Raw genomic sequence first — 13,870 nt, 5'->3', positions numbered from 1 at the left:
CAAAGTAATTTTTGAAGACTCAGACTGGTTCCTTAATGTGAGCCAATAAAACGATTCTTATGTAGAAGGTTCAGGATGTTTGGACTTGTATGGAAAGTCCTTAGTTTGTGATGTGTTTGACTATTTCAGAGAAATTAATGCATTCGGGTGGAGAGAGTTTTATAGTGCATCCTTAGTGGGAGAAAAGTGGCTGCCGGGTGAAATTGTGCTCTCAAATACAAAGCTAACAAGCTGTGTTTGGCCTTTTATAGTTTTTTTTTATTTGTTTGTCTGTTGCTAGTATTGAAGGATGTGAAGGTAGAATGTAGGTGAGATTTTTTTTATATTCTCCCCTTTCTGGCATCATTTTAGATACACCTTGAGTTCAGCAGTATGCACTTTCAGAGATGTATTTCCCACAAATTTCTGGTTTGTTGATCTCCTTAACGAGAGCTCTAGAACATGTAGCATTTTTTAAAAGAAAATTCAGAAGACCTTTATTTGGGAGTAAGTTTGTGTCAAGTAAAGCATAGGTATGGATTAGAAGCAACGTTCCCTGAGTCAGAGTCTGTATCCACGTCATTCTGTCCTGTAGCCTCGTGGGGACAGTTCTGGCATGAATTTGCCTTTTAGCTGCCCAGAAAAGGTAACACCCTCGCACTGCTACTCCATTAGCTCAAGTGATGGACAACTGCTCTGGAGCTGTTACTGGCCCCTCTTCCAGCAAGTCCACAAAGAAATGCTGGTTTCATTCCGTATGACAGAATTTCTGTTTGTCTGGTTCCCTTTTTGAAAGGCTTAATACTGTACACACCTACCCCATCTGCACAGAAGGAATATTATTCTTTAAGTATTCATTTAGTGCTCTCACAGCTTTCCTGACAAGGTTTACGCTTCCAGCGTGTTTGGGAAAAAACTGTTAACTAATTTTACTCTTCTAATGAGATGACCATCACAGCTCTCTCTAGCTTGCTTTGCTGTGATTTAAATTTAACATCAAGATTTATGCTCTACTGTTTTCCTTATTTGGGTTTGACTTCTACATGTTGTATGATCTATTATTTCTGCTAATATCTTTCTTCTCATGTTTATCAGTATAATAGGTAACTCCCAGCTTTGCAAACATAAATCCTTAATGGATATGCCTACAGAAGTTACTGATATTTTTTCAAATCTTGAACTTTCTTTATTTGGTTTATGCAAAATTAAGGTGAAATTGTTGGTGGAGGTTTTATATCCTTGTGTGCTTCTGTCAATCTTTTCTATTGCTCTTCTCTAGCAACCTTTTTTTTTTTTTTTGCATTTGTGCATTTTACTGATATAAGAGGCAGTGCAGGAAAATGTAGCCCTCTGCCCTGGTGGGTCTTGATTACATGCTTAGAACAAATCTAACAGATCTGTGCTGAGCCTCTAAACAATACAGATAATTTGTCTGTGTAGTTGGCTAATTGGCAACACACCCCTTTCTCTTTTTTCTCAGTTTAAGTACATCGCACTTAATTTCAATAGCTGAAGTGCTAAAGCCCCCTGAGTCATCTGTTTTGGAAATTCCTGTGAGCAGGGAGTCAGGAGCACAAAGTTCAAAGAACTTGGCTTGGCAGGATGGCAGCAGCAGAGCTAAGCGCGGAGCTGGGGAGCCGCTGGTTTCCCAGGCCAAATGCCGTACGGGCACAGGAATACTCACAAGAGGGAGGTTAGCTCCCTGGCCATCGTTTTTAATTTTTGTTGCCTGCCTGAGAATTGTCCCTTACTTCAAAAACAGTTGAACTTCCCAGGGAGCTTGTTCCAGCGTATCTGGAATTCTGGTTTTGTTTTAAAGGAAGTTTGCTGGAAGCCTTTGTAAAAGCGTGGTGGTGTTAGGCTGATACTCTGACAGTGGAAGCATGCACAGATGCCTAGGAAGATCTCTGAGTTAATTTAGGCATTTTAGCTGGCAAAGTGGGATTTGCAAAGCAAGAGGGTGGTTCAGGATGGTCGGCCTGCGCTCGGAAAGGGATGCATGCCATGTGCCTGAAGAGTGGAACACTTCAGGAAGCAGAAGCAAAGACTTGCACAGTTCACACTATTTGCACATTGCACGTCATTGCTCCAGTTGCGGCATTTTACTTCTTCTTTCACCTGTGCTTTCATAGCCAGGCTGGGAAATTACATGGAATTGATTGCATAAACTCAGATTCAGCTCTGAGTAAAATTAAAATCAGGAGAGACTCTAGATGGACACCAGGACAGAATTTGACCTTTTGTTAGTACATCAGAGGCTATATTAAACAGGCTAGGCTGCGTGTTTAAATACAGGCTCAGCCTGCAGATTCTAGAGTTGGAGCCTGGGCATTCAAAGCAAGGATTTTAGGCTGGGGTAATTTGTAAAGTTCAGATTTTGTACTTTTCTTTTGTTCTAGTTTCAAACAGGGACAGAATTTGTAATTGGAGTCACTTGGGCTTGTTCCCGAGATTAGTGTGAAGTTTTCAAAGTTGTCGCATGATTGACAGAGGTTTGGTGATACAGGACAGCTCAGTGCTTGACTTTACAGTATTTATCATAGTAGCTTGCCCTCCATGCATCCTACTTTGTGACATTTTCTGCCTGTCACTTACAGTCAAGTAAGTCTATTTATTTTCCTAGCCTGTGCATTTACTGGTGTTAACGCACAGAAATCAAGAGCTGAGGTGTGAGCAGCCATAAGGGTTGGCTTGCCACAGCATTTTACAGCTAACCCACCAATATCAGCCCCTTCTTTTGTGGGCTGCCTTGCAAGAAGGAAGTGCATTCATGCAAAAAAAGAAGTTACCTTTAGGATGGCAATTCAGTTACAGCTCTCTGAATAATGAGTAGAAGTTTTTCTTTTTTTTGATGCTGTATTATGTCTATTTCGAGAAGTTATTGGACTTTTAGCAGATCTGCATCCTCAGCAGAGTATCCATCACATCTGGCACCAATTTGCTCCCTTGCTGCCAAGCGTTGAGCTTTTTGTTAACATCCCACAAAATCTACGTTCTCCTCTTCTTACCAGGTTTCTGACAATGCTATTCTTGTGGGGAACAATCCCTGCTGCTACCTAAACTGCTTATTCTTTAATCTAATGGGCATCAGTGTCCTGGTCTGTTGAATATCAGCTTTACAAGAAGTGAATCTGCTGGTGCCACCCTGAAGTGGCATGCCACTTGCACGAGCCCTGGAGTTCTGTTTCCCCTCCTGCCTAAACGCAGGCGTGTGAGCTTCAGCTAGAGGGAATGTGTTGTGATATCCAAGATGCACTTTCATAACAGAACAACAGGATTTACGATACTTTATTTTTCATTAGGCTGGGCAAGAAAATCCTTTGTTAATCTAAATCAGTGAAATCTCCATAGCTTGGTGTCTCCCTCCTGCCAGCTGCCTCTGCTGTCATGGTGGGCAAGGTTCAGGGTCAGCTGGCTCAAAAGCCTGTTACCTGTGACTCTACAGATCACAGGCTGTGCTCATTTATTTATTTATTTGTTTGTTTTCAGTGGTCAAGTCCTTGAGGAGCTTTAATGTTGACACTGGCAAGACGTGGATCACACCACACACAGCCTCTTTGTTGTGGCCCACGGTTCTTCAGCACTCAGATGGGAACACAACCATGTAAGGAACAGAAGAAAAAAAAAATATCCCCAGACTCCCCAGGTCTTTATGAACGAGTGTGGCCTGAGATTGTGTAGCTTCTCACTTTCTACAACTGTTAGCAACAAGTTCCTCTGCCTGGGACCCAGAATTGTTCCTTGGTTCTCAGGGGCTGATGAGCTATGTTAGAGCTTCTTCGGTGTGAGGTGTACATTGTCAGCTGTGAGTCTTCACAGTGCTTCTCCCCTCATCCACAGCTAAGTCGTTGCACTGTACAGAAAGGATGTCTGCTCATTTAACCAAATGGCAGACACAAGCAGCTGGGTTTTTGCAGTACTTCCCGGCATACCACATCATTTCTGGGGCTGCAGAGTCACGGCACCCACCAGCTGCCAAGAGTTACGTTGTGATCTTGGTCTGAAGACCACAAAGAGCTGGAAACTGCTCTATTTTGACTATTGGGTCTGTAGGGGAAGAGAAATGGATGGCTAGGCTGGCAAATAGAAGCCAACAACAAGTGGTTGCTGTAGAGATAACCTATATTATGCCGAGCAGATTGCTCAGGGTGTGTAGCAGACAGTGTATTTTAAGTTTTGGAGTAAAGAAACTTCACCCCCGAGCAGAAATTGTCTGACTCAAAGAACAGTCTCCACTTCATACAGCAGGGCTGGCATTTCCTGGTATGGAGGTCGGACTTCCTTGCTGCGCCTCCAGCCTCCCTTTACCTCCAGTATTTCGTGGGCAAGTCACTTCCAGACCTCTTCCTTGGTCCGGGATAGCTCTCTTGATTTCGTAGTTCAGATAATGGGTTGGATGATTATTTGTAGGAGAAAATAAGTGGTTTTCCTCTTGATTCAGCTCTAAACCACACTGGAGTCCAGTTAATTAAGAGACATTGTCAAAATAATGGGTGGCCACCCTGGCACACAGATGATTGTTTTGCACTGTGCTGCCAAAGGACTCTGCCTGATTGTGCTACCTTCCCTCTTTTTCCACCTTTTTTCTCGTTCTACAGGATTTTGGCTACTTCCTCAGTAGACAAGGGGCTGGGCAGGCTGAGGAAGTGCACTGTTTTGCAGGAGGAGATCCAGTGCCAGGAGATACCTCTGCGAGGTACAGTCCCACTTCCCCTTCCCAACACTTGCTTTGCCATGGGCGCAAGGGAGTGCAGAGGCTGGGTGTTTCAGAGGGAACTGGGCCTGCTGCTAGGTGCCGTAGATCAGCACTTCACAAAGAGAAATGCAAACCCATGGTCCCAGTGGTTGGGAGCGATGTGTCCGGAGGCTGCAAGGCATCTTCTGCCACAACTTAAGTTTTCACCTCTACTCTGTTGAAGTACAAGGCAAAGTTTTTTGTTTCCAACGTGTTCATTACTGCTACAGTTGCTGATAACATTAATTCTGAGTCCTTCTTCTAGGGGAGCAGATATATAGCTGACCTCACTAGTTGTAGCCTTTCTCTGTATTTATTCTGCTTGCCCCAGGCTGATAGGTACCGTATCCATTTCAGTTCTGTTCTTCTTCATTCATTCAATCATTCATTCAATTTCAGGAAAGATCAAAGGCTCCAAAAACATCCAGGATGGTGGCATAGCTATTGACAGGAATTCAGATTGGATCCTGGTAAGGGACTGAAAATACCCATGGCTGGGAACAACTGTATTTTTCCAAAATGCTGTGTATTTTTGCTGGGAAATGCAAATGAGCAGACATAACGGAAAGATGAAGGCTAAAAGCTCTTGGCTGGGTACTGGCTGGTTGGAAAGCCAGCTGGTGCATTGCCAGCCAGGAGGGAAAAATGAGAACGGCCCTTCTTATCGGCAGGGAACTGCAGTGGACCTTATACTTCACCGCAGCCACCCCCACTCAGTAGGAAAAGGGAGGATTGGCAGAGGAGGCTTAGGAGAGCCACTGATTTGGAGGCTAACACTTCGGTCTGGTGAGCCTCCAGCCCCACTCTTTGCCTCAGCTCAGGGCTGAAGTCCTGGGTAACCTGATGTGGCAGGGGTTGCATCAGGGAAGGTGCTTTTTTACTCTCATTAGGATGCTGCATGTTTGCCAGATGGCATCTTCAGTCGTCTTCTGTCTACAGCTTTGTTCATTGTTCATTAGCCTTCCCTGCCACCCCCACAGGCTTGCCTGCAGAAGAAACACCGCCGAGCCTTCACCACCATCGATGACATGAATGGAGTCTGTACTCTGCTCACCGCTGACTTGCGCAGCACAGCTTTCCTCAACCTCACCAAGATGGGTATAGGAGCAAAGCCAGTACTGTGCCTTTGCAGAGGGACAGAAACTACAGCACGAGGCTCGGCTCTAACAGCAGGGGCCTTCTGGGTTCCTAGCCAGCAAGGCCTATGGTCCACTGGGAGAGACTAAAAACTGAATTTTAACAGTATTATAGTGCCTTCAAGAGTGTTACAAGGTTCAGCCTTGAAGACTAGCACACAGCAGCAGGGATTTTTTGTTGTGGTGTCCCATGCATCCAAAAGATCTGGATCTTAAGCCAGAATTTAGAAAAGCATTGACGTTCTTAGTGGATGTATGTGACAAACATCTACTGGGATTTTTAAAGATGCCCGGGCACTCAAGGCTGTTCCTTCCAACTTAACTGGGCTATTGGGCATTTAATCAAGGGAGCAGAGAGCTGGTGTGATTGTCTAGCCTTGCTCTGCTTCTTGCTGTCACTGCAAAGAAGTTGAGAAGTTTAACTTTGACACCTAGATGGTCTCCTTCCATCTTCAGTTGTCTCACTGCTATTAACAGGCTGATCCTCAGGTCTTCTGCAAATTTGGGAACTTGGGTGGAAAGAGATCCCGAGTTTTAGGTGTGTTGATTAGAAGAGTATTTTCAAAAGGTAAAGTGTATTTTTTTCTTGCTTTTTAAATTCTTTAGTTGAGACCAAATTAAACAGCATTCAAAGTAAAAACAGCAGAGACAAGATTACTGACACCAGCAGCTCTGTCAGCACAGACAACGCCAGCAGTGCTTGCGGTGAGCTCTTTGGCAGCACAGGGCACAACCACATGTGCAAAGGTAGGTACAGGACAGGAACAAGCATTGCTTCCTTTTGTATTAGCTGACTTTGAAGCAACTTGCATTCATCTGGTGGGAGGAAGCTGGGGACGGAAAAGGTTGAGGTTTTGAAGGTTATTTGTAATGGCAAATTTCAATCATTATTGCAGTCATCATTAACTGAGATTTTTAAAAAATATAACCCGTCACTACAGCGTAAATCAGCAAGACCTGCTTTTGGAATGGCTGGATGGTGCTGTAGTCAAATTTTTGGTTGTTTAATGATACGCCATTGTTCTTGAACCCTTGCTAAATGTTAGGCTGCTTAGGTGTCCCTTCAAATGTCCTTTTATATTTAACTGCATTGACAGAACTGGGAACAGAGATTGCTGTCATTCTGGGTGGATCAGAGAACACCAAGCCAGATGATTTCCAAAATGCCAAGACATCTGTCCTCCATATGATGAAGTCAATGTGGCAGAAATGCTCAAAGGTGTGTGAACCTCCTCCAAGTCTGATAGGCAGAATAGATCAGAGCTCTAATGAAGAATGGAAAGTCTCCTGGTTCACATAGTCATTGCTTTTTAAACTTCACAGTGATGCTAGTAATAATTCTACATATTCTAATGTAAGAGTTAAATGTTAGTGAGCCAAGGAGGAAGAGTAGCTGAAGGGGGAAGTGGAAGAGCTAGGAGTGGATTTTCATGCCAGAAGCACACTTAGATATTTTACCAGAGGCACCTTGAAACAGTACACACAAAAATAAGGACTAAGGTTTATAAGCCATTACTTTAAATTATTTAAATAAATCTGGGGACAATGTGAGGCTGAGCCATGTGGTCGCAAAAGGTCTAGCCAGATGGATAAATACAGGAAATTCACACAGAGAAACCATTGTCTTGAGCCAAAGAAAATGAAGTCAGTTCCTGGAGCTGATCCAGAGGGGATCACCAGAATACAAATGTGTGATGGAGACAGAGGGATAAAGACAGTTGATAGACCTCTTACTTGCAATATATGCTTTCTGTGTTTGTGTGGTAAAGTTTGGGACTAAACCTGGTGCTCTGAGGGACTTAGGGATCCTGCCTTAGATCTTGTCTAACCAGCTCTGGCTTTGCCATCTGCTTTCTCCAGATCAGGTTTGCTGTGGTGCAGTTTGGAGCACAGATCCAAACTGAACTGAGCCTGCAAGAAAGCTGCAGCAGGGTAACTGCTTTCTTCAAGGTCCGAAACATCAAGCAGCAGAGCTCAGGGACTGACATTGCAGCCACGCTGCAGCATGTGTTGTGAGTTCATGTGTCTCAAGAAGCTTCAGGAACACTCGAGTGATTCCTGGTGTTTCATGTGCATCAATCCAGCCTCCTGCACCTCCTCTCTACACTTCTTTCTCACACCCTTGAAGCTCTTACCTTTCCAATGCTTCTCTCAGTGACAGGCTCTGCCAGCTGAGGCCTGTGGATGAGTCTGGGGGACCATCAGGGACACAAGGAGAAACTGCCAAGAGGCAAAGTGTGAAATCCTTCCTGGCTGACATAGGGTCCTCACAATGAAAAAATTCAGTCACTTGGGTCTTGCCTTGAGCACACGTTTGTAAACCCAAGGCCTTTCCCATCTTTTTCACTGATCTGCTGCATCTCTGGGAGTCATGCTTTTTCCCCCTTGACTCCATTTTCTTCTCAGTACCATAACTCTAACAATACTGGCCTGCACTGCCCCTTATGTTGCTTGTGAAAGTGCTCATCAAGTCAGAGCTACCAGTTGCAGACAGCCAATGTCCCTGGAAAGCACAAATCCTTGTGCATGTGAATGTGCATGTTTGCTTTGCACGTCTGTATCTTGTGGGCTGAGACCTCAATGAACATCAGCACCCTGCCACCAATACTGATGTTTTTAGCTCTGCAGATGCCACTTGTTCCATGAAACACCTCTAGGCTTCTGTTTCCACAGGGATAAAGTCTTTGATGAAAGCCATGACTCCAGGCAGACTGGTGACAAGATAATCATTGTCATGGCATCTGGGCAAGCGTTTCCAGAAAACCATAGATTGAGAAATGTGATGAACTCCCTGGAAATGGCTATGGTCAAACTCTATGCTCCTGGGGTGAGTGGGAAACGTCAAAGCTACACTATCTTGCATCAAAGCACATATGTAGGGGAGTGGTGTTTCTGTCCATCCCATGTGTCTGCTCTTACGCTTCAGTGGTGGAAGAGAAGTAGTCATGAGTTAAACATGCAGGCTGTCCAATCTGAGACGCCCTGGCTCCCTCGTTTCACTCAGGCCTCCATCTTCTTGATGCCAGAGAGCTTATTTTGGATGAGGTTAAGGAATATGCCCTAGAAACAAAGATGCTTAAGTTGTATACATCTTGTGTGGCTCCAGAGCTTTTATTAGTATTTTGGGTTTGTTTTTTTTTCAAATAAGGGCTTTCTGTGGAATCTAGGATCAGGGTTGCTTTACCAAGCTTTCAGAAAACTCCCTCCTTTTTCAGGGCTTTCAAGTTTTTAGTGGCAGTTTGGGAATTTGTTGGTTTTTTTGTCTGTGTATGAAATGTGTTCAATCTCCCCAACTGATGGCTTTTCTCCCTAGATTGGAGAGTTCATTAGCAACCAGTGGGTCCCAGAAGAGCTGCAGGAAGTTGGGAGTGACTGGTTTGTGCTGTCCACATATGAAGATTTTGACAGTTTCCTTTCGGTGTTGGAGAGAGATACTCTGAGTGATTCAGGTAGAAGAAATCCTACTCCTGACACATCTTATCTTCTCTGTAACTTACGGCGCGGGTCTGTGATGGTGGGGTAGTTTCATTGCTCAAGGAATGTAAATACATCTCCAGATCTTACCTGTTCTCATAGTCCCTTGCCCAGCAAGAAGTGATTTCTGTTACACTAGTAACAGTCCTCCTCATCCAGCCAACTGGGAGGACAAGAGATCGTAGCCTGTATCTGTGACCTGCAGCCATAACATCAGTATGGAAATAGGTGCTTTACAATACACATATCCACCACAGTTTCAGTGTTTCTGTTATGATACTTATACTCCTGGGTGTGCTTAGAGCAGTTTATTTCTGTTGAACTGTGGCTGTAGTTTTAAGATGCAGTCCTGATCTCCACAGCCTTCAAAACTCACAAATATTTCCTGTAGCCTGGTGCCTGAAAGCAATATTGACTTCAGGGACAGGGAAGAGTTCAGCTGCCAGGCAGCAAGGCACAGGAACACCGTGTAATGCAAGGTTTTCATTCACCTTTTGCTTTCCCTCCCACTGCCCTGTCATCTTTGCTCAAACTGGTTTCCTGTTTCAGCTGAAAATATTCCAATGGAAGCACCAGAGCACAGAAACACTAATGACAGCGGTGACAGCAAGCTCCCTTCCTGGATGGAGGAGGATGTAGAGGAGGAGGAGGAAAATGGCTTGCGTACGTGGTGAAGTATCTTTTAACAGAATGATGCTATGGACTGTCATGGACTGACCATGTCTGGGGAGTTGCTGTACCATGAGCTGTCAGACCTGAGCTGTAGCTCATGCTGACCTGACAGCTGAGCAGTCTTGGTGCAGTTCAGTTGCTTGTTCGAGTGAGACTACTTGTGCATTGATTGATAACACTGGATAAAGAGCTTGGTCCAGACCAAGACTGCTGATTGTCTTCTCCTCATTCCTTTACTTTCCATATCCTGGGCAGCTTCTGGAACAGAGATTGCTTTTATTCTGGATGGATCAGGGAGCATTGAGCCAGAGGATTTTGAAAGAGCAAAAGCATTCATCCACAAAATGATGAAAACACTGTATCAGAAGTGCTTTGAGGTACTCTCTGCTCTCTTTTTAGCAGGCTAAAGAATGTGCTGTGCTTTATTTAAGCTGCCTCTTCGCCAGGATTTGGGACTATGCAGGTTTGTTTCTATTAGGTGTTTCTATTAGGATGGAAAAGCGCTTCCATGACTTGCATGTATTCTCGACACAATTTTGCTTCCATCTCAGCAGTACATCCCTGGTCTTGATCCCAAGAACACTGTAGATATAAAAAGTCTGATTTGTATGCTCAGAAATCTCTAGCTCTGCTATGCTGCCATGCTTGGAGCCCAGCAAGCACCATCTCTGCTTTCTTGTAAGGGGACAGTCATGACTTTCTTCTGCTTTCCTATCTCTATTCCTATATTGTAACATCTGTACCTGCAATCGCAGAAGTACCAATTAGACTGCTCGTTAGCTCCGGTCATGTATTCTGCATGAAGGTTCTCTACTGCCTTCTCTGCTGATGCTGAGAAGTGTGATCTACACACTGACTTCAGGCAAGTCCCTACCTTTCAAATGCTCCAATTGTCAGCATACTTTAACTTGTTATTTGCACTGTGGGAAAAAGAAACGTTATGTTATGTGTTGTGCAAATACAAAATGAAGAAATGGTCCCATTGTCCAGACTGCCTTTGATCATCGTGGAATAGGAGTACTCCAAGGAAAGGCAATGTGCAGCAGGGAGCACAGAAGGAACAGTTCAGTAATATCACAGATAATCTCCTCTGCAACCTGCACATGGGCCAAACACAGCAGGAAGATACAAGGGCTTTAAAGCAAGTCAGTGTTTCTCAAAACAATTTTTCTCCCTGTACTGATAGTGCTTTTGTTTTCCTCAGCTGTAATATACTTACAACAATCCCTGTGTCTGCACCAGACATATTTAAAAGCCACTCTCACCTGAAAAATTCATCCTTTCTGCATAGTCTGGCTAATGTTTCTGTTGAGATTTCTGGGCTAGTTGTTGCAGAGAACCCTCTTTCTCTGAATCAACAGTTGTCACAAGCATGTGCTTATCTGCTGCTTCCTTCCAGTGTGGTTTTGCAGTGGTACAGTATGGGTTTGAAATCAGAACTGAATTCGACCTGCGAGAAAACTCGGATCCTCGTGCCACACTCCAGAAAGTACTTGATATTGTGCAGGTGTGCAATGTGACAAAAACAGCATCTGCCATGCAGCATGTCCTGTAAGTAACAAAGAAAAGAGCACAAGGAATGAAGGGGATTAATTTCTTGGGCATTTAATGAGTAAGGGAGAGGGACTCCTATGGACATTCAGGTCCTGAAAGCAGTCATTTATCTGGCAATGGCTGAATGGCAGGCAGCAGTTCCTGTGCCATATTTTAGAAGGTTATAAAAGCCAGCTGTCAGTGCCCAATTCTTGGCGTGGAGTTGCTCAGGAAGCAATAGAAAGGGAAGCAGCACCTGGTATTTTTAAGATGTGTGAATATGAAATTCTCTTGCCTCCTTGCTGTGACTGTTAGTTGCAAGTCCATAATTCAACAAGAGTCTCCCCTCTATCCCAAGGAGGGAAGCTTCAACTTTCATCCCAGGTTCTTTGTTTTGATGTTTTACCAGGGATTCTATCTTCACTGAAAGTCATGGGTCCCGCAAGGATGCAGCCAAGGTCATGATTGTGCTTACAGATGGGGAAATACTGCTGGATGAAATGAACTTGACAACAGTGATAAATTCACCCAAAATGGCAGGAATCAAGCGCTATGCCATTGGGGTAAGTCGGGAATGTGCTTGGGTTGTATCTTCCTTCCATTTCTTGGTAGCACTGGGGGCAGAGAAAAGGAGAAACTGATCCGTTCAGGGTTAGAAAAATCTTTCTAGAATGCCTGAATCTGGCAAAGTACTTAACCTTAGTCAAGTCCAGCTCCACAGTGTGATTTATGTTTCCTTATCTAGGTTATTATGGAAAATATCACAGTGATAAATAAAAATTAAAAGGTTTTCTGACCTACCCACCCGAGGACAAAATAGCAGAACTGAAGGGTCGCTCATTGCTTGTTATCAGCTGAAGTCCTCCTGACTCAGAACTAGACCAAGAATTTAAAGCTACCTTCTAGATAAAGTGCATGCTTAAAAATTTAAGCTTTTTGGAACAAAACTTCTGATATATTCTTAACTTGGCCAGCAAATGAACCTGTGTGTTAGTTTGTCAACAAGGCTGTCCCCTGCAGTCTGAAGTCTGGTTTCAGACATGCTGTATGTCTCCTCAGTCTTTCTGCTATCTCTTTTCATTCTTTCAGGACAGGAAAATTTTATGATGTCTTGTAATTTGATTTCCAAAACTAATTGTTGGGTACAACAAAGGTATATATACCAAATACAACACCAACCAGTTATATTAAGAGGTTTTGTACAGGTTTGGCTCCAGGAGACACTGAGACTGTCCAACTCACTGGCTTCCAAAGCAATTGCTATTTCTGAGTTTACAAATAGTGGCTGAGGCTGAGGTTTTTACCACAAACTGTTGAACAAAGTAGTTGGGGGTAAGGAGACTCCTGAAGGTTGTTTCTTTTCATTGATCTGCATCTCTTTTGCAGGTGGGAGATGCCTTCAAAAAACCAAAGGCCCTAAATGAATTGCGGCTAATTGCATCTGGTCCAGATGACACTAATGTATTTCAGGTGACCAACTACTCAGCATTAGCTGGGCTGCTTTCAACCCTGCAGCAGAGTATTATTGGTATAGAAGGTAAACAGCAATCTTTCTATGTCATTAGTACCTTTTGAGAAATAAGGAGAAAGTGGTTTACCCTGTTTCTATTGCACCCTCAGGTACGCAGGGTGATGCTCTGGAATATGAGCTTGCACAAGCTGGTTTCAGTGTGCAGATCTTGGATAAGGTAAGTGTTCTGCATTTAACCCTGCTAAATGTTGTATGCTGTGCCGCTGCTTCGATACTTGTAAGGATTCAGGAAGTCTCCCACAAGAAATTATGGCCATACAAAAGTATGAGATGCATGTAGTCAAATCTCCTTTGCAATCCACTGCTTGCTTTGAATGTGTCAGATGATAAACAAAAATATCACTTTTATATAGTCAGTCAGTAGTGAATTTTATTTTAGGATGGGATTTATCTCATGTGGCCCCTGTTCTAACCACTGGATCCTTTTTATTCCACTGGGCAAAAGAGCTATCTCCGGTTGACAGCTTTGATTCTGCTGGCATTCACATCTCCAATGCACAAGTTACAGGCTCCGTCATGTTGTAAATAAAACAATTCTGCTCTTTTGGAATCCTCTGGCTTAAATCCTTGGTCCATCCAGGCCAAGAATGATCTCTGTCCTTGTCGGGAGGGGGAAATAATGGATGCTGAGGAGGCTAATGAACATTCAGCAGCCTTGGCTGCAAGGACAATGCTGTTCCAGTTTTGCAAAAAACCTCATGCAGTAAGCTGGGAGATGTGCAGCAGCTTCTTTGATGCTGGGCAGTCACCTTGTCTTTCTTCAGTATATGGCAGGAGCTGGTAGAACTGCCTAAGCTACAGGGTCCAGGA

General features: G+C 43.9%; 1 protein-coding gene across 4 annotated transcripts in view; it reads left to right on the top strand.

The window, feature by feature from the left end:
• Positions 1-13,870, top strand: part of ITGAE (integrin subunit alpha E) — a 29,673-nt gene that overhangs the window by 4,187 nt on the left and 11,616 nt on the right. For 3 of the 4 annotated variants that reach the window (XM_035889510.1, XM_035889511.1, XM_035889512.1), the window contains 15 exons: positions 3,469-3,583; positions 4,578-4,675; positions 5,114-5,184; positions 5,695-5,812; positions 6,457-6,597; positions 6,948-7,069; positions 7,711-7,862; positions 8,524-8,677; positions 9,164-9,299; positions 9,874-9,987; positions 10,252-10,373; positions 11,396-11,547; positions 11,939-12,092; positions 12,916-13,066; positions 13,150-13,217. In XM_035889510.1, coding sequence (XP_035745403.1) covers positions 3,469-3,583; positions 4,578-4,675; positions 5,114-5,184; positions 5,695-5,812; positions 6,457-6,597; positions 6,948-7,069; positions 7,711-7,862; positions 8,524-8,677; positions 9,164-9,299; positions 9,874-9,987; positions 10,252-10,373; positions 11,396-11,547; positions 11,939-12,092; positions 12,916-13,066; positions 13,150-13,217 — 1,868 coding nt within the window. Of the gene's footprint in view, positions 1-3,468; positions 3,584-4,577; positions 4,676-5,113; positions 5,185-5,694; positions 5,813-6,456; positions 6,598-6,947; positions 7,070-7,710; positions 7,863-8,523; positions 8,678-9,163; positions 9,300-9,873; positions 9,988-10,251; positions 10,374-11,395; positions 11,548-11,938; positions 12,093-12,915; positions 13,067-13,149; positions 13,218-13,870 lie in introns of those variants that run through there. The other variant, XM_035889513.1, reaches the window with a different exon arrangement.

Source organism: Egretta garzetta, unplaced genomic scaffold (genome assembly GCF_000687185.1).
Source record: "Egretta garzetta isolate BGI_Z169 unplaced genomic scaffold, ASM68718v1 scaffold112, whole genome shotgun sequence".
Taxonomy (NCBI): domain Eukaryota; kingdom Metazoa; phylum Chordata; class Aves; order Pelecaniformes; family Ardeidae; genus Egretta; species Egretta garzetta.
The sequence above is the reverse complement of the archived record's forward strand: the minus strand, read 5'-3'. Positions and strand labels throughout refer to the sequence as shown.